Source organism: Paramormyrops kingsleyae, chromosome 20, assembly GCF_048594095.1.
Source record: "Paramormyrops kingsleyae isolate MSU_618 chromosome 20, PKINGS_0.4, whole genome shotgun sequence".
NCBI lineage: Eukaryota > Metazoa > Chordata > Actinopteri > Osteoglossiformes > Mormyridae > Paramormyrops > Paramormyrops kingsleyae.
This window is the reverse complement of record NC_132816.1, coordinates 3215971-3243727: the sequence shown is the minus strand read 5'-3', so window position 1 is coordinate 3243727 and position 27757 is coordinate 3215971. Positions and strand designations below refer to the sequence as shown.

The following is a 27757-nucleotide window of genomic DNA, read 5'->3' as shown; positions in this document are numbered from 1 at the left end:
GAGCACTCTCCCCATTTTACGCAACGCAATTTAACTTATGTTCTCGCAAAATATGTAGGAGGGTACGAGAGTGGCTATTTCTGAGCTCCGAAACACGTCGGCAGTGCTGTGTCTAATTTCCCCGTTTATTCGCTTTAATTTTACTTCATATTATTTTATTTAGTTTTATTTCGTTTTGTTTTTATTTTTATTTTAAGTTATCTCCACTTTACAATGTCTGTAAGGGAAATATCAAAGACATAATTGCGAAAAAAACAACACGATAGTTCTGCTTCTCAGTTTCATCATCTTACTTTATGCTACTTAACTGCCGTCTTACATTCTGATACACAACTGTTACCCAATCGGCTGATGCAGCCAATTTTGTGATATTCTGTATTGTAGTGCACTACATTTACTGTCACGATTAAATATAGCGTCGCCACTTGTCTCGAGTAATGTGGGATCGTGTCATACTGGAGCTGGAATAAAATGCTCCTTACTGTATTAAACTGGACCATGCCAGTACTGACAGGTGGCAAGCCAATTTTCAAGTGTCGGTAAATGTAAGAATGCTGGATACAATGAGACAACAGCTGTCTGAAGCGTATGAACTCGATGAACATGTCTTTTTAAAGACCCACTCAGCACATTGTTGCCTGAAGATGAACGGTACATTGTTGCTTGTTCAGTAGCCACACCTAGGTCACAAAATCTGATGAAAGTGGTGTTAATTAGTCACCCCTTTGACAGAGCTGACCTGTACACCCCAGTTATGAAATCTTTCCAGGATTACAATTTCTATTTATGGTGATGCAGCGGAAGTGCTTTTCACTGCAGTGTCCCTGATTTTTCCCATGTTGCTTTGGGGTCACAGGATTTGGTGGCTGCTATCAAATATTGTGACCCCTCTGTTGAAGGTGGATGGTGTAACCCAGTCATGAAATCTTTATAATATTATCATGTACAATGATGACAAGTCACCTGAAGTGCTTTTCACTGCAGTGTCCCTGATTTTTCCCTTGTTGCTTTGGGGTCACAGGATTTGGTGGCTGCTATCAAATATTGTGACTCCTGTGCCTTGTTTCTTCTACAGTAAAGTCTCCACTGTTTTTGGTCATGAAACCTTTTTGTCATGGTCTATGCTTGATCTTAAGCATAAGGCTTACTTTTCTGTTACTGTGTAAGAAATGCTCCTATAGAATTTAATAAAATGTTTGAAACATATAAATTAGGGCTGTCAAAATTAACGGGTTAACGCGGATTAATCCATCATCATGATTAATCTGATTAAAATTTTTAACGCAATTATCCCATCTGCAGCGCAGAATGATTCAAATCACTGAAATGTCTCTGTCAACCCATTTCGGGTAGTTTTAGTGCGTTCCATTTCCCCTCGGAACTTGTATTCCGAGTCGGATTCCGGAGTTTTGAAGCCGGAAGTGACTACATGCGGTCCCGTTTCTCTGCTCTTGGCGTTTCTCAGACATCCAAGAAATATCTCGGAGCAGCTCAGAGGATCCCGAGTTCAGAATCCAAGATGGCTGCGCCCTTTACCAACAGAAGGGAAAGTTGTAGTCTTATACTGTGTAAGCACTACTTCTCATTTGTGGCTCATTAAATCGGTCGCACACGCTATACCGTCCAACTTATCTGTGGATGTGTTGCTACGGAGTTTTATATGTAAAGCACCGCACGTAATGTGTTATCAACTGATACTGCTAACAATGGCAATTAACCAGGCTAGAATTGGACTTCATGATTAGTTGGATTATTTGTCGGATTTACAGTAGTTCGTGCTAATTGTAAGCGAACGAAGATAAAGACCATTTAAACTGAGGTACCTTAAATCCGACAAGTTGTCCGGCTAAGCAAAAAATCTTGCTTTTTGATATGGGTCCATGGTATTGCACTTCTGTGGCAGATGGAATGCATCCGACTCATGTTCAAGATGTTCAATAAACATGTTAAGTGCATATATATTCCCTTTTTTCTTGAGTCTGTTTGCTCATGCAAAATTAAATGTGATTAATATAGATTAAAAATGAATGATATTTAATCATGATTAATCAAAATTAATCCACAGGAACCCTGTGATTAATCTGATTAAAAAATTTAATCATTTGACAGCACTAATATAAATATAAAATATACACAATTGCATAAATAACTAGAGATGCATTTCCGCAGAAAATGTAGGAGGAGCGTCTAGAAAAAGTGAGTGGAATAAAAAAAATAAGAATATAAGGAATAACAATATGTGATTGTCGCTTATCGCAACCACATAATAAACTTAGGAAACCAACAAACAAAATTTAGTCTACTTTGAACTATTTTTATTACAATGATATGGTTATTAAAGCAAAGTTCTTAAAAATTAACTTTAAATAAACACTAGTGATGGGCACTGCAGCTCATCTCTAAGGCAATAAAAACATAGCGTTGACCCGGAGGTGCTGATTATCAACACAGTTTTTAAGAAAGTGTTCCATATCTTCTTTGTACTGAAACACAAAAAGAAAGGGATCGAGGTCATCCAGATCATCATTCTGTTTTAGTCTGTAGGGAGCTTTCTGGCAGTCCATGTGTTGCATTCATCCAGAACCGGCTATGAATTAGCATCCCATGTAGATATGTGCATCTAAAATAGTACAATTAATAAGAATAATTGTCATGTACAGTAATAATTACTTCAATTCACAGCACATGTAACATTTGTAACAGAGCTGCCTAGTTCACTAAAGATTCGGAACTAAATAAATATTTTAAATATTTTTTAAATTTTCCAGTAGCAAAATCTGTATGGCATTAATTAGAAACTACGAACTCTGGAACAGGGGAGTATGCGGATACAGTCAGTCCAAGCTTAAGTAATCAATCTAAAGCTAAATTTGGAGAGAAAAAAAAAACACCGGTCAAAACTTTCTAAAACTCCAGCTGCTAGAATGCTACTATTGTTGCTTGTTTTACCCACTTTTTTCTTTCGACAAAGCTAAACACTCTCCCACTATTTAGACGACTTGGAAGATTTATGTTCTTTCTGTGATAATGAGAGTGAATCCCAGGAACATTTATTTTTCTCTTGTACAGTGGTCAATGCTTTTTGGTCTACTCTGTTTAATTGTTTATCTTCACAATATGTAATACCACACTTAGAGTATCTCACCATTAAGTTTGCGGTTTTCCTTGAAGAGAAGGATACTGAATTCTTGCTCAACAATATTATTTTAATTGCAAAATTTTATTAACATAACTGTAGCTATATGAAGGTCTTCCCCAACACTGTAGCTTTTAAAAATGATTTAGTTTTATTTTTTAATTCTTTAAAGAAGGTGAAGACCAAAAGTGCCTGTAAACTTTGTACTCTTACGTTTGGCCTGTTTTGACTTACCTGTGCTGTCCCCCTGCTCGGATATTGTATTTTGTTGAAGACGAAATAAAGGAGTTTAATTTTAAAAATAAAAAATTATAAAAAAAAAAAAATTACTTAACAGAAAAGATAAAAAAACACTCTCGCACTAACAAGTCCGGGCTGTGCGTGGAGGTCGTGTGATATCTGGTACTGCCTCCATGGCGTAGTTTGCATAATGTCATGTCCGGACTCGCTTGTGAAGATCACGTGTTTCCGGCCTTCTAGTGGAGACCCTCCTGGTGAAGGTGTGCAGCCAGAGCCTTCTAATTATTCGGCCAGGCTGCAGCAGTCAGCAGACGTTACAATCGTGGGTCTAATTACGACTGAACAGGAAAATACTGTTTGGGGAAACAACTTTCGAGTCACTGACAGGAGGAGGCATTTGCGGCACGGTAAGGCGTTTGTGGGGGATGGGTTCGTAGCTGTGACTGCTAATGTAGCTAGCTAGTTGCGCATTCCGCCGGGAGACATTTAGTTACGTAATACATGCTTGTATGTTTGCAGAAGTGGGTAGAGTAGTCGAATTCTGTACTCGAGTAAAAGTACGGTTACTTCAATATTATAACAACGGAAGTCGGTGTAAAAGAGCTCAATCTCATTACTTTAGTGAGAGTAACAGAGTATCTAGAAAAAAAGACTACTGGAGTAGCGCGTTGGTTTACAAAATCGGAATTGGTTATTAACAAGCTATACAGTTGCGGGCTTTTCTAATCAACAGCACAGATAAAGTATGAAATCTAAAAGTAAAATATACTCTCCAAATAAAACAAACACAAAGTGTGCAAATAAAACACCCTATACCTTTTGATAATCAAAAACAGCGCTGGAAAACCACAGTATATATAATCATTGGGGAGGTTTCATTGGCTAACAGCAGAATGTTAAGTGGTTTTTGGTATAAATAAACGTGGGATATGTATAAAAATACAAATAATGTAGTATCCTACATAATGATTTCAGCGAGATATAAACTGAAATACATGAGAAAGATATGCGGTCGCCGATGCCCTTGTCCCCAGAGCGTTAATAATAGTCACTGCATCATATTTATCGCTTTCTATATTTATATGGTCACAGTTTTTCATTTTTCATTCCATCTACCAATAAACTGTGAAAGGGATTTTATTGTTGCTACTTTTCTTGCGTTTCAAACTGCCTTTCCAAAGTGATGGGTGTGGGGTGCAGTGACATTCCAGACTGATGGGCTATTGACAGTATGCAAACTACTACAGGTGCGAGGAGGACCTATCTCATCAATATTCATTGTGAAGGCTACTGACTTTGAGAAAAAGAGTGTCACTCTAAAGTTCTAACACTTTAGTAATCAAACCACATAAAATTTCAGAATGTCTCTTTCACCTATGTGTAGCCAACCCCTGTGTCTAAGCTTCAGAGCTCAAAAGTCTTGGCTAGAAATGTCTATAATGTGATTTTTTTTTTTACAATTTCTCAGCATGTCTAAAAGTAGGTTTTTGGAAAGCATATGTTTAAAGTTGATTTTAACAAAAAATAGAATAACAACATTCTAAGTGGTCTCAGATTATTGGTGCTGAGTTTGTGCTGAATAAAAGCACATGTAAGACTTTGGGATAAATGTTTTTTAGATAGGTGAAATATTTTAAAATGTCAAGGCATGTCAGACTACCCCGAAAGTGGAAAAGAGGCCTCAGACACTAGTGGGTTAACACATACCATCAAAACCGCAGTTGTTTTGGTGTATTTGGAGGTAATAGTTTGTACTTCAAGTTGCCATTTCAAACCAGCAGTGTTGGTGCTCTGTGTAGTTCAGTTCAAGCATGTCAGAGATTGCAGTGTGAATAGCACACTGTGAACATGAACTGCGTATGGAGTAACGAAGGCTCTTTGGATGATATGTTTGCCTTATTCACTATTTTCCTGATAATTTTTGTCTATTAACCCTGTTCCATCTCCGTACTGACTGCTGTGTCTCCATCTTCCCTCAGCAAGGAGAGTGGATGAATCCTCCCAAACCTTTGCTTGCTCTCAGGATCCATTCTCCTACACTGCAGACATTGACCTGCACAGACATATCAAAATATCTCACCCCAACGAGTATCTCATACAGCTGAGGACCGGATCTATCAACACAACCCAGGATTCACCAGCTTCTGCTGGCCCCAGTGCCACTCAGCCCAGTACAGACATACTCAGTACCCTGGAAGAAGCCAGTACATACACACTGACAGCACAACAGGGTTCCCAGGGTGAGATGACTTTCAATATAAACAGAGACTGTAAAATACACAGGCAGACTCGTACAGAGAAGTCGTCCCATCTGTGTTCTGAGTGTGGGAAGAGCTTCAGTCGATTAGGACACCTAAAGATCCACCAGCGGATTCACACAGGAGAGAGGCCCTACCAGTGCTCCCAGTGTGGGAAGAGCTTTAGTGAGTTAGGAACCCTAAAGATCCACCAGCGGATTCACACAGGAGAGAGGCCCTACCAGTGCCCCCAGTGTGGGAAGAGCTTCAGACATTTAGGACACCTAAAGAATCACCAGCGGATTCACACAGGAGAGAGGCCCTACCAGTGCTCCCAGTGTGGGAAGAGCTTTATTCAGTCAGGAACCCTAAAGATCCACCAGCGGATTCACACAGGAGAGAGGCCCTACCAGTGCTCCCAGTGTGGGAAGAGATTTAGTGAGTTAAGATACCTAGAGAGTCACCAGTGGATTCACACAGGAGAGAGGCCCTACCAGTGCTCTCAGTGTGGGAAGAGCTTCAGACATTTAGGACCCCTAAAGGTCCACCAGCGGATTCACACAGGAGAGAGGCCTTACCAGTGCTCCCAGTGTGGGAAGAGCTTTAGTGAGATAGGAACCCTAAAGAATCACCAGCGGATTCACATGGGAGAGGGGCCCTACCAGTGCTCCCAGTGTGGGAAGAGCTTTAGTGAGATAGGAACCCTAAAGAATCACCAGCGGATGCACACAGGAGAGGGGCCCTACCAGTGCTCCCAGTGTGGCAAGAGCTTTAGTGAGCTAGGAACCCTAAAGAATCACCAGCGGATGCACACAGGAGAGAGGCCCTACCAGTGCTCCCAGTGTGGGAAGAGCTTCAGACATTTAGGACACCTAAAGAATCACCAGCGGATTCACACAGGAGAGAGGCCCTACCAGTGCTCCCAGTGTGGGAAGAGCTTTAGTGAGTTAGGAAACCTAAAGAAACACCAGCTGATTCACACAGGAGAGAGGCCCTACCAGTGCTCCCAGTGTGGGAAGAGCTTTAGTGAGTTAGGAAACCTAAAGAAACACCAGCTGATTCACACAGGAGAGAGGGCCTACCAGTGCTCTCAGTGTGGGAAGAGCTTTATTCAATCAGGAACCCTAAAGATCCACCAGCGGATTCACACAGGAGAGAGGCCCTACCAGTGCTCCCAGTGTGGGAAGAGCTTTAGTGAGTTAGGAACCCTAAAGAAACACCAGCGGATTCGCACAGGAGAGAGGCCCTACCAGTGCTCCCAGTGTGGGAAGAGCTTCAGTCAATTAGGAACCCTAAAGGTCCACCAGCAGATTCACACAGGAGAGAGGCCCTACCAGTGCTCCCAGTGTGGGAAGAGCTTTAGTGAGTTAGGAAACCTAAAGAAACACCAGCTGATTCACACAGGAGAGAGGCCCTACCAGTGCTCTCAGTGTGGGAAGAGCTTTAGTAAGTCAGGAACCCTAAAGAATCACCAGCGGATTCACACAGGAGAGAGGCCCTACCAGTGCTCCCAGTGATGATCTCGATTAGGACACATTGAGAAGCACTCACTTGACAGTTCATTATCACAGTTAGTCCAGTAAGTTGGTTCTTGAATTTTTCTGAATTGTATTTGTGAAATACCAGTATGTTGGGTCCCCCTCATTAGTCCTGTTGATGTTTAGGATTTGTTTGACAAAGATTCGGAGGCAGTGTTTTAATAGTTACAGTATATTTTGAAGGTAGACTTCGACTGCAAAGCAGTTTTATAAACTACTGAAAAATTACACAGTTGTGTATTTTACAGAAGAGGATTCGGGCACGTGAAATAATAATCAGAGAATTCTGAGGAAGAAGTCTGAATCCTGACATTACAGTCAGAGGCTGGCTGCAGACCTCAGGCTCCATGCAAGACACAAAGCAGAATACACAGAGGCCCTTTCCTTTTCTAGGGCCACAAGTGCAGATGTCAGTGTTGGTGGAAAATGACAGAATTGGTAGCATTCCTGCACATTAATTGATTTGGGAACATATTTTTAGGAGGCAACATGAGAATATGTTATATATTGTAGTTTATTCAGACAAAATTTTGTGTGAATTTTGTGTTAGCATCTGAACAAGAATAATTTTCATCGCATGAGCTTTAATTGTGATTTTTTTTAATCGTCTTAAAATGTTATGAAACTTGTCATATTGAAGACAAAGGTATGTCAATTTCTCTTCATTACACAGTGTTTGAGTATACTATCTTGGCTACAGTTTACAAAAAAGGGTTTGAATTGCATTCTTTTTAGTTATTTTTCTACAACCCATTACAAGAAAGAGTAAGACTATAAATAATAAACCCAAATGACATAGGGCAGTGGTGGCCTAATGTTTAGGGAAGAATATTTGATTTCTATTGTAGAAAGAATGCCACGAGTGTGTTCTGCTGTTATATCTGCCAAAGGTGGCTACTTTGAGTCAGAAGTTTAGAATACATTTTGGTCTATAAATTGATTCCATGATTTCTCTTTTAACTCCAATTGCTTATTTGTACTATGCTTTCATTTCAGAGTGCAATGAGACATTAAACTGCATACTTCTCAATTAAAAAATGCAAAAATTTGGGTGTTCTAAATTTGACTGGTAGTGTATGTATATGCAATATATAAAGCATGTATTTATGAGATACCGCTAGATAAACACTTTAGTGCAGACCTCAGTAGAAGTGACTTCAGGCTGGGGGATAACTTTGACTGGGTGACTGTGATTTATTTGCAAAACAGAAGGTGTTAATGGTGCTGGAGAGGGGGCGGGCAGCTTGTGTGGGGAGTAAGGGGGGGGGCTCCTCATGAGGAGAGCCTAATTTTTCCATGAATTCTAATGTTAAGGAACTCACCGGAAATGAGCTGCAAGAAACATTCATACGCAATGTGGATCTGAAGGGGGAAAAGGTTCCTGAACTACATGAAAACTGGTGGCATGCACAAGAACAAAAATTCCTCCTATATTGTTTATGAAAGGTTAATAAAATATCAGGGGTTGCCAATTTATGCATCTGGCGTGACGCTCACTTTCAGACCTTCACGCTCATGCAAGAAATCTCACGGCAAATCTATATAATTCCATTATAAACCTGAAATTAGCTACATCCAAAGTGTTGGGGTAGTCTGCCAGCTGATCAAAGTTGGGAATCCTGAAAAGTTTTGTTTTATAAGAGTTTAGTCCTTTTTAGAGCCATTTGCCAAATGCAATGGCTTCACATTTCTTTTTGCCATCATTTCATCAAACACCGTTCACTTTGTATTTGCTTGCAAGTATTATTTTTGTTGTAAATTAATAATCTGTAGATGACAAATTTAAGCTGAACCATTAAATAAATAATATATGGGTCATTCTTACGAACTTGCGAACATGTCAGGAACATGTCGGTTTGGATCAGTTTTTTTTTATGTAGAGCAATTGACATTACCTTAGATTTTTAAGTATATTTAAGCCATGCCATTTATTGCTCTGATTTGATGATTTTTAAAAACAATTTCACCAAAATAGGTTGCATTCCATTACCTTCCGCTTGTCCGGGGTTTGGGTCGTGGGGGAAGCAGCTTCAGGAGAGATACCCAGACCTCCCTCTCCCCAGCTACCTCTACCAGCTCTTTGTGGGGGGATGCCGAGGCGTTCCCAGGCCAACCGAGAGATATAATCCCTCCAGCGTGTCCTGCCCCGGGGCCTTCTCCCTGTAGGACATGCACAGAAAACCTCTCCGGGTAGCCACCCAGGAGGCATCCGTGCCTGATGTCCAATCCACCTCAATTGGCTCCTTTCGACGTCTACTCTGAGACTCTCCTGGGTATCCAAACTTCTCACCTTATCTCTAAGGGAGAGCCCAGATACCCTGTGGAGAATCCTCATTTCGGCCGCCTGTATTCACAATCTCATTCTTTCGGTCATTACCCATAGCTCATGATCATAGGTGAGGGTAGGGACGAAGATGGACCAATATATCGAGAGCTTTGCTTTCTGGCTCAGTTCTTTCTTAGCCACGATGAACCGGTTAAGCACCTGCAAATCTGCAGACGCCACTCCGATTGAGAACCATGGTTCCAATCCTTATCCCCGCCGCTTCGCACTCAGCTGCAAACCGCCCCAGAGCACACTGGAGGTCCCCAGCAGATGAAGCCAACAGGACGACATCGTCCGCAAAAAGCAATCCTGAGGCCACCAAACTGGACACCCTCAACACCCTGGCTGCGCCTAGAAATCCTGTCCATAAATATTATAAACAGGACCCATGACAAAGGGTAGCCCTGGTGGATCCCAACCCGCACTGAGAACACGTCCGACTTATTACTGGCAATGCGGACCAAGCTTCTGCTCCATTCATACAGGGACCGAATTGCCCACAATAGTGGAACCCCAACCCCATACTCCTGAAGCACCCCCTACAGGGTACCTCGGGGAACCCGGTCATAAGCCTTTTCCAAGTCCACAAAACACATGTAGACTGGATAGGCAAACTCCCAGGCCCCCTCCAGTACCCTCACAAGGGTGTAAGGCTGGTCCAGTGTTCCACGGCCAGGACAAAAACCGCATTGTTCCTCCTGAATCCGAGATTAGACTATCGATCTCACCCTCCTCTCCAGTACCCCGGAATAGACTTTCCCAGGAAGGCTGAGAAGTGTGATCCCCCTATAGTTGGAACACACCCTCCGGTCCCCTTTCTTAAATAAGGGGACCACCACCCCGGTCTGCCAATCCAGTGGTACTGCCCCAGATCTGCACATGCTGTTGAGAAGGCGTGTCAGCCATGACAGCCCCACAACATCCAGAACCTTTAGGTACTCCGGGTGGATCTCATCTTTAACCACCCTGGCCACCTCAGTCCCAGTGATGGGCAAGTCCCCCCCAGCACCCCCGAGCTCTGTGCCCTCAAATGTCTCAAAGGCAGTGTGCGCAGATGTATCTGAGGAAGGGTTGAGGAGGTCCTCAATGTATTCCTTCCACCTCCGGGTGATGTCCCCATGTGAGGTCATCAGCACCCCCTCCCCACTATAAATATTAGGAACCAGGAGCTGCTTCCCCCTCCTGATATTCCGGATGGTTTGCCAGAACCTTTTTGAGGCCGACCGAAAGTCACTTTCCATGGCCTCACCAAACTCCTCCCACGCCCGGTTTTTTGGTTTCACAACCGCCTGAGCCGCGTACCGCCTGGTCTGCCGGTACCCGTCAGCTGCCTCCGAAGACCCCCAGGCTAATAATTCCCGGTAAGCCTCCTTCTTCTGCTTGACAGCCCCCCTCACCTCTGGTGTCCACCATCAGGTACGAGGGTTACCACCACGACTGGTACTGACCACCCTGCAGCCACAGCTCCGTACGGCCGCTTCCACAATGGAGGTCCGGAACAGTGTCCATTCAGACTCAATGTCCCCAACCTCCCCTGGTATGCAGTTGCAATTCTGCTGGAGGTGCGAGTTAAAGCTCTGGCGAACAGGAGCCTCTGCCAGACGTTCCCAGCATTCCTATGCGCTTGGGCCTACCAGGTCTGACTGGCTTCCTCCCCTGCCACCTGAGCCAACTCACCACCAGGTGGTGATCAGTTGATAGCTCTGCCCCTCTCTTCACCCGAGTGTCCAAGACAGAAGGCCGCAGATCAGATGATACGATTATGAAATCGATCATCGACCTGTAGCCCCAGGCATGTTCGTACCATGTCCACTTATGGACACCCTTATGCTCGAACATGGTGTTCGTTATGGACAAACCATGCATTGTACAGAAGTCCAGTAAGAGAACACCACTCGGGTTCAGATCAGGGAGACTGTTCCTCCCAATCACCCCCCTCCAGGCCACACTGTCATTGCCCATGTGAGCGTTGAAGTCCCCCAGCAAAACGATGGAATTCCCTCGTGGCACGGTAAGCAGCACACCACTCAGGGAGTCCAAGAAGGCCGGGCATTCCATAAGCGCAGATGACAGTCAGAGACCTATCCCCGACCCGAAGGCGCAGGTAGACAGCCCTCTCGTTCACCGGGGTAAACTCCATTTTTAATGCACCAAGCTGCGTGGCCACCAGTAGCCCGACCCCTGCCCGGCGCCGCTCACCCGCTGCAACTCCAAAAGAAAAGAGCGTCCAGCCCCTCTCCAGGAGATTGGTTCCAGAACCCACGCTATGCGTTGAGGTGAGCCCAACTATATCTCTTTGTCTGGCCCCTCCCCTGGGATCTTTTTGCCTTGGGAGACCCTACCAGGGGCTATTGCCCCTGACAAAATAGCCCCCAGGGTGACTGAGGCACGAAAACCACGATAAGGTGGTAATCGAAGGAGGGACCTGCTGACATAATTTCAGTAACTCTCTAAAAACACAGGTGGAGTGTTGACAAGGACAAGGCTGAAGTTTACTCTGTCATGCTGATTGAGTTAGAATAGCAGACTGGATGCTTTAAGTTTGAAATTGTAGTAATACAAATTGGAGAGGTAAAACTGGAAGAGACTACAGAGAAAGCGCATGATACAGCAAAGTGGAAATCTTGGCAGTATAAGTTATACACAATGAATTCCAGATGAGTGCTGTCAAACTGGACATTGCTAAAACTACAGTGAACAAATTGTTTGTGGAAGAACTCAATAGTTTTAAGAATGCACTTTAATTGGGATTACAGTGCTGGTGAGACAAGGATCTGCAAGTGAAAGAAAGGATAGTAGCTAGCTAGTAACATTAAAGTTAAATGTGGCGGTGCGTGTGTGCATACATGCCACACTTTACCTGCCAGCGTGCAAGTAGTGAGACAACGACAAGGGCTGTGTGAAGGTTTCCTTAACATTAAACTGAGACATGGTGAGTTGGGCATAGATTATGAACTTTGTAGTGAGTTACTGTATAACCTTAAGTGGACATGAGCTGTATAGTGTAGTTTGCCTAACAAACTTGCTCTAATTGATCAATTCAACCTTGCTTCAATCTCTACCCTAACATGTTGCCTTATCAGCTTATATTGATTTAGTATTGTGACTTGTAGGCTACATATAACAAAAAGTCATTTAAAAATATTATTACAAATTACAGCGTTTGTAGCAAAGTAGGCTACTTTTTTCATTATTTAAAATGTCTTAATGTTTTTTTGTCTTTTGTTTCTGTGTTTCAGGAGTGGATTGCATGCAGTGCAAATTCTGCAAATTTGTTGGCTCATCTGAAGAGGTGCTGCTAAAGCATTGTCGCCTTCGTCATGGAAAAGGTGCTCGCTGGCCTTGCGTTCACACAAACTGTGTATGTGTGTTTGAAACTCCTGGTGCAGTACGATCACACCTGTCAAGATCACACAGAGACACCGAAAATTCACCAAATTCAACATTTCAATGTGAATTGTGTGATTTAAAAGAGATTTGCAGTGAAAAGACTTTTTGGAAGCATCTTGGATACCATTTAAAGAATCACGAAGCTGTGCAATGTCCCATTGTTAGATGTACCTTTACCACAAATGTTCGTCCAACCTTAAGTTCTCACAGTAGTCGGAATCATAAAAATTGCTCACTTAACGATTTTCGAAGTGTAGGAAGAAGCAACACCTTAGATGAGGCAAGTGATGATGAACAAGTAGATTTTGAAGCAGGCTTATCACATGACAGGGTTATCTCAAAGGATAGTAGGAGATCAGATGAGGTTGAAGAGACTGAGGAAAATTTGGATATTGAGACACTTGAGCACAAATTGGCTTCTCTCTTTCTATCTATGCAAACAGTGTTGCATATTTCCAGAAGTGCAATTCAGACTCTTGTAGAGTGGTATTGAAACTCAGTCAACTTTTCAATCTACAGATCCCTGGAGGAATTTATATTTCAGTGAACATTTTTTTGTAATTAGAACCCACCAAATATCTTTATAACTCAGCCGGTAAAAACACTTTTGTTTATGTATCAGTAAATAAGGTACTTGAGACTTTATTTAGGCGGGCAGATTTTTTGGACCAAATTGTATTTGATCAAGACTCTTTACCTGGGTTCTGTAAGTCTTTTCAAGACGGGAAGTATTACAAGGACAATAAGTCACTTGGGCAGCAGAACCAATATATCAGTTTGGCATTGTATACTGATGATTTTGAAGTGTGTAATCCTCTAGGCACCTCAAGAAAGCTTCACAAGATAACTGCGGTTTATTGGGTTGTTTTAAATTTACCAGCCAAGTTCTCATCCAGTCTCCCTTCACTTCAACTAGCACTCCTCATTAAAAGTGTTGATGTCAAGCAATATGGCTATGAAAAGTTTCTTGAGCCATTGATTAAAGCTATAAAACATATAGAACAAGAGGTGTGCTGATAACCATGGAGCACATGGACTAGCAGGGTTTTCTGAAAGTTTTACTGTTGAGAAGTTCTGCCGATTTCGTTTACTAAGGACCAAATTGCCACAGCTAATGTTCATGATTTCCAACTGAGGGATGTTGATGGACACGACTCTTTATTGAAAGAGCTTAGGCAGAACGAGAACCTTCAAAGCATTAATAGTGTAGAAAGGCAGTGTGTACTGGGGAAGCATCTTCTGGTCTTTCATCCAGTGAATGGATATCCACCTGAAATTCTGCATGATTTTTTTGAGGGGGTCGTTCCTCTGCAATTGTCTTTGTGTTTGAAAAATCTCATAGCAAAAGGTCTATTTACGTTTGATTCACTAAATGACTGCATAAAGTAATTTCCCTACACATATACAGACAAAGTAAACAAACCACACAAAATTTCAAAAGCAAGCTTTGAAAAAGGAAGTGTTGGAGGTAACGGACATGAAAATTGGACATTGTTACGCTTGCTTCCTTTTATTATTTGATTCAAGATACCAGAGCATGAGCCTGCTTGAGAGATTTTAATGGACCTTAAGGAAATTGTTGAGATTGTTGTTTCACACATACTCTCTGAGGAAGCATTGTGCTATTTGTCCTCTAAACATCGGGATCACCGCAAGTTGCTCGCTAGTACCTTCCCAGAGTTCCGACAAAACATCACTTTATTGACCATTATCCACATCTAATTTGCTGTTATGGCCCATTGGTGGACTTTTGGACGATGAGATTGACACAAAAATGACACAAAAAATTGGAAAAATGTGCTGCTCACCCTTTCCTCGAAACACCAGCAGATGTTGGCGTACCATTTGGACAGTCAAAACCTTTTCAAGGCAAAGCTGTATGTGGAAAAAGTGAAAGTGGTCAAAGTTTCAGAATTGTATGCATCACTCAGGTGCCAAACTGAGGAGAAGTACCTACATCTTCACAGTGTGTCTGTCTAAAATGATTCACCTACACGGTACACAGTATGCAGAGGGCATGATTTTATCTTCTGGGCAGTGTAGTGGATTACCAGAATTCCATACGATTGTATTCATTCTTGTCCACATAGAGCAGTGTTTCTCAACCCAGTCCTCAGCGAACCCCAGCCAGTCCACATTTTTGCTCCCAGCCAATCAGGAACACCGAATAGCTGGAACAGGTGTGCTGGGAGCTGGGAGGGAGCAAAAACGTGGACTGTCTGGGGTTCGCTGAGGACTGGGTTGAGAAACACTGACATAGAGGAAGTGATATTTATGTATAAAAGGCTCTCTTCATGGTATATTGAACATTTCAGATCTTATGAAGTTGTTCACACCACTCTTTGGAAATAATATACCTGGTTCCAGATGCACGGATTACCATCCTCTAGAAGCATATAAAGTCGAGGGGAAATTTATGGTGACTGCAACAACATTCCTCCTCAACTAAATCAACTGATAATGGTATGTTGCCAGCAGGTTTCACTACAGGTGGTCTGTAATTGTCAGTAACATTGTAGTTGATGCTGAATCTAGTTTCTGCTTTTTGGCCTCTCTTTCCAGACTTTACTTCGGGTAGTCCTCTCCCCCAAAGAAGCCAAACGACTCCAACTGGCAGAAATACCAGAATATGTGGACTAGCTAATTGAGGTACTTAAAGAGAGACTCCAACTTGAGAACGATTTCACACTCCAATTTGAAGATTCTGATTTTGGAAATGCTTTATGCCTGTTGACCACAATGTCTGAATTGCCAGAGGGATGTGCAGTCCTACATATTATATGGAACTCTTCCCTCCCTTCAACCCCTTGTAACCCATCTGACCATTCCATTAGTGGATCAGTCTCCTCCTTGGACACAGCCAGTGTTCATTCAGATGATTTTAGGCCTAGCAGCTCTCTCCAGACTCAGGGTAGTTCTAGCGATTCTGTCAAGAGCAGATTAAGACAGGACATTAAATGGCCCTCTCCATTCCCCATCCCAAAGCTCTCATATGATGTTGAGCTAAAATTGCTTAAAGGAAATGAGATCTATGAAAAGACAAAAAAGGCGCTTGAGGTAACAAGAAATGTCAAAACTGAAATTTTGGATAAACTTGCACAGGCCATTTTTGAACTCCGAGCTGGCTACCCTGAGAAAGATGAAGTAGCCTCAGTTGCATCTGCTCTGGTTCTCAAGTATCCATGCCCGAGGGACAAAGACAGCATAACGTGCTGTGATGCCAGGCTAACGAGTCTCAGGTACAAGATTGGAAACTTCAGGGCAAAACTGCGTGATGCAGGCTGCAATGAGGTAGATGTGAACAGGAAAAGGCGATGAGGAGATGGGGAAAATGGCCCATTCACTCTCAAAAAGGCCAAATGGGGAGTAGTCAACCATGTCCCAGACTACCCAGACCACCATGATGATAGTTCACGTGAGTGGCTTGCTCTGGTTGAAGAATTAAAAAAAATAAAAGGAATATGGCAGAGAGAATGCAGAACATAGAGTTGACCTTTTCCCTACGACGTAAGGAAATTGTGGAGATGCAGCCTATGGTGTCAGAGATCCAGGAGAGATGGCCTGCGCTGTTTTCTCTGGAGGAGGTAAGGCTTTCCTCATGCTTTTACTTGCATTTAAATGCTCGTTGTATAGTGTGTAAACTGGGTGGCGCGGAGGTGCAGTGGTTAGCACTGTTGCCTCATACCTCTGGAGTTTGTATGTTCTCTGTGTTGTCATTCGGTTTCCTCTGGGTACTCCGGTTTCCCTCTACAGTCCAAAAACATGCTGAGGCTGATTGGAGTTACCAAATTGTCTGTGTGCATGTGTGAGTGAATGGTGTGTGAGTGTGCCCTGCGATGGGTTGGAGCCCCATCCTGGGTTGTTCCTGCCTTGTGCGCATAGCCTCTAGGCCAGGGGTCTCCAACTCCGGTCCTGGAGAGCTACTATCCAGTAGGTTTTCTATCCTACCTGGCTACTGATGAGCCACACCTGTTCCTGGTATTTACCTGACAACTGGTGTGGTTCATCAGAAGCCAGGTAGGATAGAAAACCTACTGGATAGTAGCTCTCCAGGACTGGATTTGGAGACCCCTGCTCTAGGATAAGCTCCAGCCCACCCCATGACCCTGAATAAGGTTACAGAAACTGGATGGATGTATATACATTAGGGATGCTCCTTTTGACCGTTTAACCGTTAACCGAAATAATTAATTCTGACCGAATATTACTATCAGTTAAACGGTTTAAAATGTTTTTATATATATTTTAATTATTAGTAGTAGTATGAAGTTTTGTGGCATCTCAGCTGAAGATTGCTTTTCACGTTCTAAATACACTGGGTTTGAATCGGCGACTGTGATTACAGGCACACAGGCTTAGCCCACTGAGCCATGAACACAGGTACGAGCTTTGCTGCTGAAAATGGAAACATTGGCGCAAAGCTTCAGCGGCAGAGACGTATCCGTGTGCTATATTGTAGCCGATCGGTGTAAACACTACCCAGACATGTGCTCTTGTTTTATTTCGGTTACAATGGGCGTATTCACATATTTCTTTATCCAATACTAACTGTCGGATTATCATGTTGTTATCATGCGAATAGCGCAATTTGCAAGTGGGAAGGCGATCAGAGCTGCTTCGAGACGCAGACGCTTAAGTCAGTCACTCTTGTTCTTTCTATTCGTATCACGAAGCTATAAAAATATATTTAGTTTCTACCTATATATATATTTGAAAAGTAGACCGTCCAAGGTTTCTGAGGGTGTTTTTTAAATGTGTATATGATAAAACCTCGCAGAGTTATTTAAATGGTTTGGCGAAATTTCTGTCAGATCCCGCCGGCGGGACCGCCGACCCCAGAGGAATTTAATATTCTAATCTAATCAGTTAACGGTTAATGTTCGGTTAACGAACGGCGGTTGTCGGTTGGGAAAATTAATCGAAATGAGCATCCCTAATATACATAAGTGTGTGAACTTCTCAATCTTTCTTGGTAAGGGACCAGGTACTCTCTGGGAATAGTTGACCGAGTGAATAATCTTAACAACACAACAGCAAATAAATTGATCTGCAGTTTACCTGTACAACACATTCACCTATATGTGTGATCAAATCAGATTTGTTGTAATAGCGACAAATGTTAACATTACAGCACAAAACAAACTAATGGCTTAACGTTACCACAATGTAACAAAATTAAGATGAATAACAAGCAAGTGATTTATATTTGTACTTACTTGAGAATGCAACAAAATATTTATTCCACACATTTTACTCATAAGTTCTTGTATCAAGCCGGAAATTATAGAAATCATAACACAATTACAAGACTTCAGGCTTTTAGTCACCTTCATTTGCTTCATTCACTAACAAACTCTGAAGAATAAGTTAATTCATGATATCCTCATAATAGCAGACAGCTCACAGTCATCAAAGTGTTTCACTTTCAATGTGTTCACGTACAATAATATCAGATTTTTAAAATATCTTTTTGCTTGCATCTGGCAGTAGCTGATTCACATATGCAGAGTACTTCATATTACAACTAACAAGTGCACCAAGATGGCGACAGGAGGCGGAATGAGGCAACTGTACGATAAATTGCAACACTCCTATAAGGACCTATGGATCATGGATGCTATAGCACCACCTATAGCCAAATGGTGTCTCTTTTCTGGCCTGAGTAGCAGAAGGAATGCTGCACCATTATTGTACGCCAAACTTTATTTGGATTGGATAAATGGTCTATAGGACAGGTTCAAAAAAGTATGTTTTGCACATTTTGCTAATAAGTTAAAGATATAAGGGGCTGAGCTAGATTATCTTATTAGCATATATCACTGTCTGAGGCCAAGGAATATGGAAAATAAAGAATTGGCTTTCTATGACTCACAGTTCAGAAAATATGGAGCAAAATGTCAAGCACTATAGCGCCACCATTAGGCTGACCAGTGTCTCTTTGCACCATACAACCAAATTTCATGATTCTCTGTCATGTATAAGGGTAATTATTGCCTGCCAAATTTGACTGGCTGTTGTCAGCCATGTTTGATATGTCGATAAACTTTAAATCCCTCAGAATGTTATTTGAACCCAGGTAATTACTTTTCCAGTTTCTAGGTACCACAGCTGTAGATAAGGATTCTACAGTGAATACCTGTGTAAAACAACTCTCCTGCAGATTAGTGATTTCAGCTTTTAGAGCTCTTTTGGACTTCAAATATTTGAAGAAACTTTTAATGTCATCCTTAGCCTCCAATGCAGTCTTCCTTTCTACATTTCTCTTAGCGAGTCTGTTATTTTTTAACTCAACCTGTAGACTTAGATACTCCTGCTTTATTTTGAAATCCTTAGTTAATTTCCATTTGTGGAACAGAGACCTTTTCCTCCTGACTTTATTCTTAATTTCCGTAGTAAACCACCTTGGCTGCAGTGTCCTAGATTCAGTTTAGCTAGAAACAGGTTAATGTTATGTTAATGGTGTGGGGGTGTATTTTAAGTCCTCTTGCACTTGCAACAATGTGCTTTTAAAACAATTCCCATGCCTATTCAACAGAATTGCTATTTAACTCCATTCAGTTTACAGTTTCTGGTTTCAGTCTCATACCATTAAAGTTAGCCTTCCTAACATTGTATATTTTTGTTTTGGACTTTGCTCTTCAGACACTAGAATTAACCTCAAATTTAACCATGTTATGATCACCAAAAAGGACCTTACAGCTTTTTCTTGTTTTATGTTGAAGCTTTGCTGGCTCAGTTCTGACTAATCTTGAAGCTTAGAGAGCTGTGGTCCTGATATCCCCCCCCCCCCCGATATGTGGTTTTATAGCATGTTGGCGTCAAGTCAGAGAGAAATTGTTGGAGATGTATAGGACACATCTCCTGAGTGGCATATATGTTAATGGTGTGGGGGTGTATTTGATTGCCAGTCCTGCCCTTGGATGATTAATATATGTGGAAAGGTGTTAGGACAGTTGTGATACCCTTTTCTGTACAGCTCCTGGTACTGTCCACTCCCCTGTAGACCAATGGTGCTGGATGTATATTTGCATAGCATGACACAGTACTGTTTTTGACTTAACGGGTTTTTTTTTTAAATACACCAAGATGGCAATGAATAGGGCAAGAGAACAAAAACCACAGAGATGGTTTTTGTGTGCTTGTGTGAGATGGTGTAACTGGAGAAGGTATCGCTATGGAAAACCAATTGTTCTGTTTCTCCTCTTTAGGAAAAACATCCAGACCATATATACCTCTACAATTGAAATTCCTTCAGAATACAAGAACTTCACTACTCAGACCAATTAGCATGCATCAGCACAGGCAATCCAGAACAGCTAATAATAAAATGTGGTAAAGACTAATATCAGTGCCATACCACCCTCGATCGTGGCGGGTTTCTAAAAATGAGGCTTAATGAAAATCTGAATATTAAATGAGCAAAGTGATTTTATTTGTTCTTCTATCCCAAGCTGTGGTCTAAAAGCAATAAGGTCGCCACCCATTATACCTGCTTTAGTGGAAATACACTCCTTCAACCATTAAGATAGCTCTCACCTTTTCTCAGCCCTGCTAAATAATTAAGTTATGCAGTCTAACAAAGTCTAGCTTCATAATCTGTGTTTGGTGACTGGTGCTATACATTTCACTCACTTTTATACTACAAGCAGTTCTCAGGTGAGCTTGACTGGTTCTTTTTTACCCTGATTGAGATTATTGTTTACATTTATAATGACAGTTTTTCAATGTTCCTCGACCTACATGAACACAGTTTTTTGGTTATCAGAAGCTAAACTGGACAAAACTTGCATAAAAAGAGAAAAGGCTATGCTGGTCTAAGTCTTTCTTATTATGGTGGGCTAGTAGCAGCAGCTGAATGCCTAAAAGAGTTCAAATGAAAGTACATTAAAATGGGGCAGATATGGACCACCCATTTTGTACTTGTGTGCCACCCATATGGGCTTGCAATTTGGAAGAGATGGAGACACATTGTCTTGACACTCTAGGTTGTAAATTGAACACTATAAGAGTTAATAAATATTAACACTATAAAAACAACACTCACTGCACACTGTAAAATGTTAAAGGTAACACTGGATGGTGTGGACCCATATAAACACAATGCAGTGTTAAATTAACACTGGCACATTTGCTGTGTGTATTTTCTGAAATTGAATATATATTTTCTGAAATTAAAAATTTTTCCTCAGACAGTCATATATACACTCAGCTAAAGGATTATTAGGAACACCATACTAATACGGTGTTTCACCCCCTTTCGCCTTCAGAACTGCCTTAATTCTACGTGGCATTGATTCAACAAGGTGCTGAAAGCATTCTTTAGAAATGTTGGCCCATATTGATAGGATAGCATCTTGCAGTTGATGGAGATTTGTGGGATGCACATCCAGGGCACGAAGCTCCCGTTCCACCACATCCCAAAGATGCTCTATTGGGTTGAGATCTGGTGACTGTGGGGGCCATTTTAGTACAGTGAACTCATTGTCATGTTCAAGAAACCAATTTGAAATGATTCGAGCTTTGTGACATGGTGCATTATCCTGCTGGAAGTAGCCATCAGAGGATGGGTACATGGTGGTCATAAAGGGATGGACATGGTCAGAAACAATGCTCAGGTAGGCCGTGGCATTTAAACGATGCCCAATTGGCACTAAGGGGCCTAAAGTGTGCCAAGAAAACATCCCCCACACCATTACACCACCACCACCAGCCTGCACAGTGGTAACAAGGCATGATGGATCCATGTTCTCATTCTGTTTACGCCAAATTCTGACTCTACCATTTGAATGTCTCAACAGAAATCGAGACTCATCAGACCAGGCAACATTTTTCCAGTCTTCAACTGTCCAATTTTGGTGAGCTTTTTGCATTGAATTTGTATTTTGAATTGTAGCCTCTTTTTCCTATTTGTAGTGGAGATAAGTGGTACCCGGTGGGGTCTTCTGCTGTTGTAGCCCATCCGCCTCAAGGTTGTGCGTGTTGTGGCTTCACAAATGCTTTGCTGCATACCTCTGTTGTAACGAGTGGTTATTTCAGTCAAAGTTGCTCTTCTATCAGCTTGAATCAGTCGGCCCATTCTCCTTTGACCTCTAGCATCAACAAGGCATTTTCGCCCACAGGACTGCCGCATACTGGATGTTTTTCCCTTTGTACACCATTCTTTGTAAACCCTAGAAATGGTTGTGTGTGAAAATCCCAGTAACTGAGCAGATTGTGAAATACTCAGACCGGCCCGTCTGGCACCAACAACCATGCCACGCTCAAAATTGCTTAAATCACCTTTCTTTCCCATTCTGACATTCAGTTTGGAGTTCAGGAGATTGTCTTGACCAGGACCACACCCCTAAATGCATTGAAGCAACTGCCATGTGATTGGTTGATTAGATAATTGCATTAATGAGAAATTGAACAGGTGTTCCTAATAATCCTTTAGGTGAGTGTATATATATATATATCCTCCTGAGACCCCACCCATTCATTTATGTCCATTTTGCATCTATCTTTTCACTGATGTAAGGAAACATATTTATTACTGTTGTACACTAAAGAGGACATGCTGTGAAATTAAAAATAAAATTGAAAAAATCTAAATTGTAAGATGTCTTATTTCCTCCAATGACAAATAACCAATAATTGAAGGACACTTTTTCCCTTCGGTCTCAGGAGGAGTATTTGCAGCGACCGTCCAGTGCAGCCATGTATTTTTTGACTTGGCCACTAGCACACCTCATACAGCAAGTCAATCTGCAACTGACTTTTTCAACCAATTTATTTAATTATTTAATTGAGCTGGTGTTGAAATTTAACAAAATCATGGAACAGTTGAGGTGCCACTGAGGAGAGGTTTGGGAAATGAAGCCGTGTTCATCTAAGCCATCCAACTAGATATCAGTAACTTTTTAGAAAACAGAAGAAATTGTTACTAGTTTTTATTGTTACTCTTAATTTGCATATGTTCTAATGTAAAATTTTTGTTCTAAGCCAAAGTGTCACGCCCACGTCTGTCACGCCCACATCTGTCACGCCCACAGGGGCGGATCAGACAGGTGCGGGGCATCAGGGACTGATTACCTCCTCAATATAAGGAGAGTACCTCACACAAACAAACCGCGAAGTATTGCGCTATGTACAGCCTTACTGAGCGTTATTCTGTCCTGTCTCCCTTTAATCCCGTCCCTTGCCTGTCTGCCTGTTGTACAATCCTTACCTCTCATTCCTTGCCTCCTCAGTTCAGCTCCCGTCCTTGACCCGCCTGTCCTGCTGAGCCCGGCTTCCCCTGTTGTCCAGCCCGCCTGTTCCCCCGTCCTGTGTGTGCCTGTTGGACTGACTCCCCGGCTTTCGACCCCTGCTCCTGTTTTACGACCACGATTTCCGCTCGCCGTCTCTGGACTTGTTAGCCTGATTAAAGCTCTGTTTCCCCGTACTTCTGGATCCGTGTCTCCCTTATCTACCCGGTGTGACACAAAGTACATTTGCTACCCAGATAAACAGGTTTAAACATTTCTTTGGACTGCCAAAGACTTTTGCACAGTACTGTGTGTATATATATACATATATATTCTGCCCTCTCGGACAATACATGACAAGTCCTGGGGACTGATGTCCACATGTAACTTCCATGGACTTTTATACAGAGATTGCACAGCAGATGTTCTTTATTATTCCAGGTTAATGGTTTTATTCAATAATATTTAGAAATTATTCTTCAATTTTATATATTTTTGTAAAGGACAATTTCTGCCCTTTAAGACAATGCAACACAAGCCCTGGAGATGGATTTCCATATGCCATTCCATTTTACATTCAAGTTCATAAGTGTCATGTAAAAATGAGTCCCCAGGATGAATATATCATTTTAAAGGGCAGAATTTTGTCTTTAAGAAATTATATAACAAAAAAGACAATAGTATTATATTGTCACAAAATTATTGAATTTCATTTTTCACAACAGTGACAAAAATGGATGAGGCTTAGTTCAAACAGTGTCAGTCCCCAATTATGGCAGACAGGTCAGAAACATAATGCTGCTCCACACAGCACTTGAACTGCATGTATTAACTAATAGGTAGTACAGACTATTACACAGCTGATATCTAGCTTCACATTTTAAACTCTGAATGGTGTTTGTACAGCTTAAACTGTAAAAGTAGCATGACAAAGTGGGAATAATAAAAAAGCAATCACAAATATTCAATTCAGTCCAATTTTATTTATATAGTACTTTTTACAACGGATTTTGTCACAAAGCAGCTTTACATGTTACTGGCTCCAAGCCCCTAAAGAACAAGCCCAAGGCGACAGTGTCAAGGAAAAACTCCCCAAGCTGAAAATAGGAAGAAACCTTGAGAGGATCCAAGACTCAGAAGGGGGCCCCATCCTCCTCTGGGCGACACCGGAAGAGTTCATGCAGTTTAAACAATCCAAAAGCGTGTGTCTAGATAAGGTTTAGAGAGTCTCTAATGGATCCTGCAAAAAGGCCTCCGCAGGGTCCACCTATCATAAAGTCAGATTTTTCCAATGGTGAGCCATTGGGTCTCTATGAGGTGTTGGTCCAAGTACAGGCGAACAGCGGCATTCTGTCATGTCCATTATGGAGTCCAGTAGGAGGAGGGTCCCACAGGAATCTGGCGGCACAGGGTCTCCATAGTGCTGGATCCTGTAGCCACAGGCATCTTAGGCAGAACATCTAGGTCCTTCGCTGGCTCCATGAAGTGCACATGCAGCTCGGCAGAGTGGATTAGTCACACGTATGATGCTCTGAAGAGTGAAGGGTTTATACAAGTATAATGTTAAAAGACGGAAGTCCTACGGACCTCGATATAACAACTTACCTACGAAGGTGAATTGGAAGGTAGCACAGACATTTCTTAAGTGGGAATCCAGAGATAATCCAGCGTCAGTGTGAATGCAGATGTGGACATCCAGAGACGACAGCGCCCCTTTTCCCCACTAGTTGTGTATGGAGCTCGACAGGAGGAATGGAGATGTAGAGAAAGGGGTTAGTCACACACATAATATACTGCAAAATAAAGAGTAAACACAAGTGCCATGAAGCAGAATCGAGCTCCAGCAGGCCTCAGTTTACAGTAAAGGAATTGTAAGGCAGACATGCTAACAAAGCAGTTTTACATATTACCAATTCCAAACCATTAATGGGCAACCTTAGAGTAACAATGGCTAGAAAAAAAAACCTTAGCTATAACTAGGAATAAAACATTGTGAAAAGCATGAACATGTTCTCCCCTTGCAGAGTCAGATCACGCATTTGAAGTGTTCCCAAGTGTTTGTGTGTTTTAGGTTCCTGTTAGTGAACGCTCTTCTGCCATTCTGTCTGACATCAAATAGAAAGTCCACTGTGTCTCTGCAATGTCCAGGTCCAGGTAGTTATAGCCATTTTATGCAGCGGTATGGAGTCCAGTAGGTCTCAGCAGGGCCTCTGCAGACCTGGATCGTAGAACCACAGAAAGGCAGGCCATCTGCCGAATGCAGCTTAGCAAAGAGAAATAAGAATGGGTCAGCAAAATACAGAACATAGAATGTACTGCAAAATACAAGGTGAACCCAACAGTCATAATGCAGTGCAGGAGCCACTTCAGCTACCACCAATGTGCAGCACCCACCTTGCTGATCAACACAGTCATTCTGCAGCAGTTACACTCACTATACATTAGCTAAAGTGATAAAGAATTCACAGATTAGTGATTAGGAGGCAAATCTGAAATGGTCATGGTGACAGTTGTAGCAGGACATACACTGTAAAAAAAAAAAATCCATCAAAAAACGAAAAATGTACTGGCAGAAAATTCACAATTTTCCACAGTTTGTTGTTCCAAGGAATATAACAGTATGTTGATGGGCCCTTGAGTCATGAAAAATAATGAATGTAGTGAAATACTATATTTTCTAAATACTTTGTGTAGTTTTGTGAACAACATAAATTATTAAAGAAACAAATCTACATTGGCAGAATGAAGAATTAAAAATGAAAATAAACTATTATTTAACAAATATTACTTGGAACAACAAACTTTGGAAAGCTGTGATTTTACAATAATTTCCATTAGATACTTGAAGAAAGAATCTGTTAATGGAAAATGTGCCAGTAATTTTCTACCAGTACATTTTCCGTTTTTTGACGGATTTTATTTATTTATTGTTTACAATGTATCTTAGTCGTTCCTATCCAACCTTATCCTATTCTACCTTATATTATGTTAGCTGTTCCAAACATACTTCATCTATTCTATTAAATCGTAGCCGTTCCATTCTTACCTCATCCTATTCTATCTTATCTTAGCCGTTCCAATCACACCTTATCCTATTCTATCTTATCTTAGCCATTCCTATCCTACCGTATGCTATTCTCTTATCTTAGCCATTCCTATCTTAACCATTCCTATCCTACCTTATCCTATTCAATCTAATATTAGTCATTCCGATCCTACCTTATCCTATTCTATCTTACCTTACCCATTCCTATCTTACCTTATCCTATTATACCTTATCTTATCCATTCCTATCCTACCTTATCCGATTCTAATTTACCTTACCCATTCCTATCCTACCTTATCATATTCTATCTATCTTAGCCATTCCTATCCTACCTCATGCTATTCTACCTTATCTTATCCATTCCTATCCTACCTTATCCTATTGTATCTTACCTTAGCCATTGCTATCCTTTCTAATGCTATTATACCTTACCCATTCCTATCCTACCCTGTCCTAATCTATCTTTCCTTAGCCATTCCTATTCTACCTTATGCTATTGTATCATACCTTACCCATTCAATAACAACAAATAAAAAATGTATTTTTGTTTAGCGCATTATCACGACATTACATCGTCTCAAAGCGCTTTACGGCATCCCTACCCAAAGACCCCTGTGAGTAAGCCATAGGCGACATTATCCTACCTTATCCTATTCAATCTAATATTAGCCATTCCTACCCTACCTTATCCTATTCTATCTTACCCGTTCCTATCCTACCTCATCGTATTCTAACTTATCTTAGCCATTCCTATCCTACGTTATGCTATTCTACCTTACCCATTCCTATCCTACCTTATCCTATTCTATCTTACCTTAGCCATTCCTATCCTACCTTATTCTTTTCTATATAATCTAACCCATTCCTATCCTACCTCATCCTATTCTAACTTATCTTAGCCATTCCTATCCTACCTCATCCTATTCTAACATATCTTAGCCATTGCTATCCTACCTTATGCTACTCTACCTTACCCATTCCTATCCTACCTTATCCTATTCTATCTTACCTTACCCATTCCTATCCTACCTTATGCTATTCTATCTTATCTTAGCCATTCCTATCCAACCTTCTCCTATTCTGTCTTACCTTAGCCATTCCTATCCTACCTTATCGTATTCAATCTTACCTTAGCCATTCCTATCCTACCTCATCCTGTTCTATCTTATCTTAGCCATTCCTATCCTACCTTCTCCTATTCTGTCTTACCTTACCCATTCCTATCCTACCTTATCCAATTCTAACTTACCTTACCCATTCCTATCCTACCTTATGCTTTTCTATATTATCTAACCCATTCCTATCATTCCTTATGCTATTCTATCTTAGTCGTTCCTATCCTACCTTATCCTATTCTATCTTAACTTAGCCACTGCTACCATTCCTATTCCTATCCTACCTTATCCTATTGTATCTTACCTTAGCCATTGCTATCCTACCTAATGCTATTCTACCTTACCCATTCCTATCCTACCCTGTCCTAATCTATCTTTCCTTAGCCATATCTAAACTACCTTATGCTATTGTATCATACCTTAGCCATTCAACAACAACAAATATGAAATTTATTTTTGTTTAGTGCATTATCACAACATTACATCGTCTCAAAGCGCTTTAC

The 27757-nt window shown here is 41.5% G+C and overlaps 1 protein-coding gene and 2 long non-coding RNA genes across 8 annotated transcripts in view; 2 read left to right on the top strand and 1 right to left on the bottom strand.

The window, feature by feature from the left end:
- Positions 1 to 27757, top strand: part of LOC111836354 (uncharacterized) — a 356103-nt gene that overhangs the window by 23691 nt on the left and 304655 nt on the right. The window contains exons 1-4 of one of the 5 annotated variants that reach the window (XM_072703394.1): positions 5480 to 6051; positions 6101 to 6120; positions 6156 to 6643; positions 6887 to 7517. In XM_072703394.1, the coding sequence (XP_072559495.1) occupies positions 5622 to 6051; positions 6101 to 6120; positions 6156 to 6643; positions 6887 to 7130 (1182 nt within the window). In that variant the 5' untranslated portion in view covers positions 5480 to 5621 and the 3' untranslated portion in view covers positions 7131 to 7517. Of the gene's footprint in view, positions 1 to 5479; positions 7518 to 15127; positions 15144 to 27757 lie in introns of those variants that run through there. The other 4 variants (XM_072703387.1, XM_072703393.1, XM_072703391.1 and 1 more) reach the window with 4 other exon arrangements.
- Positions 16903 to 23290, top strand: LOC140581284 (uncharacterized). The gene is made up of 2 exons (XR_011984342.1): positions 16903 to 21722; positions 23097 to 23290. It is a non-coding gene; the product is annotated as an uncharacterized lncRNA (long non-coding RNA).
- LOC140581275 (uncharacterized) lies at positions 24112 to 27181 on the bottom strand. 2 transcript variants are annotated; one of them, XR_011984327.1, is made up of 3 exons: positions 26914 to 27181; positions 26180 to 26878; positions 24112 to 26139 (listed from the first exon to the last, which is right to left on the bottom strand). It is a non-coding gene; the product is annotated as an uncharacterized lncRNA (long non-coding RNA). The 2 variants fall into 2 exon arrangements; XR_011984328.1 differs by having other exon boundaries at positions 24112 to 24624; positions 24699 to 26878; positions 26914 to 27160.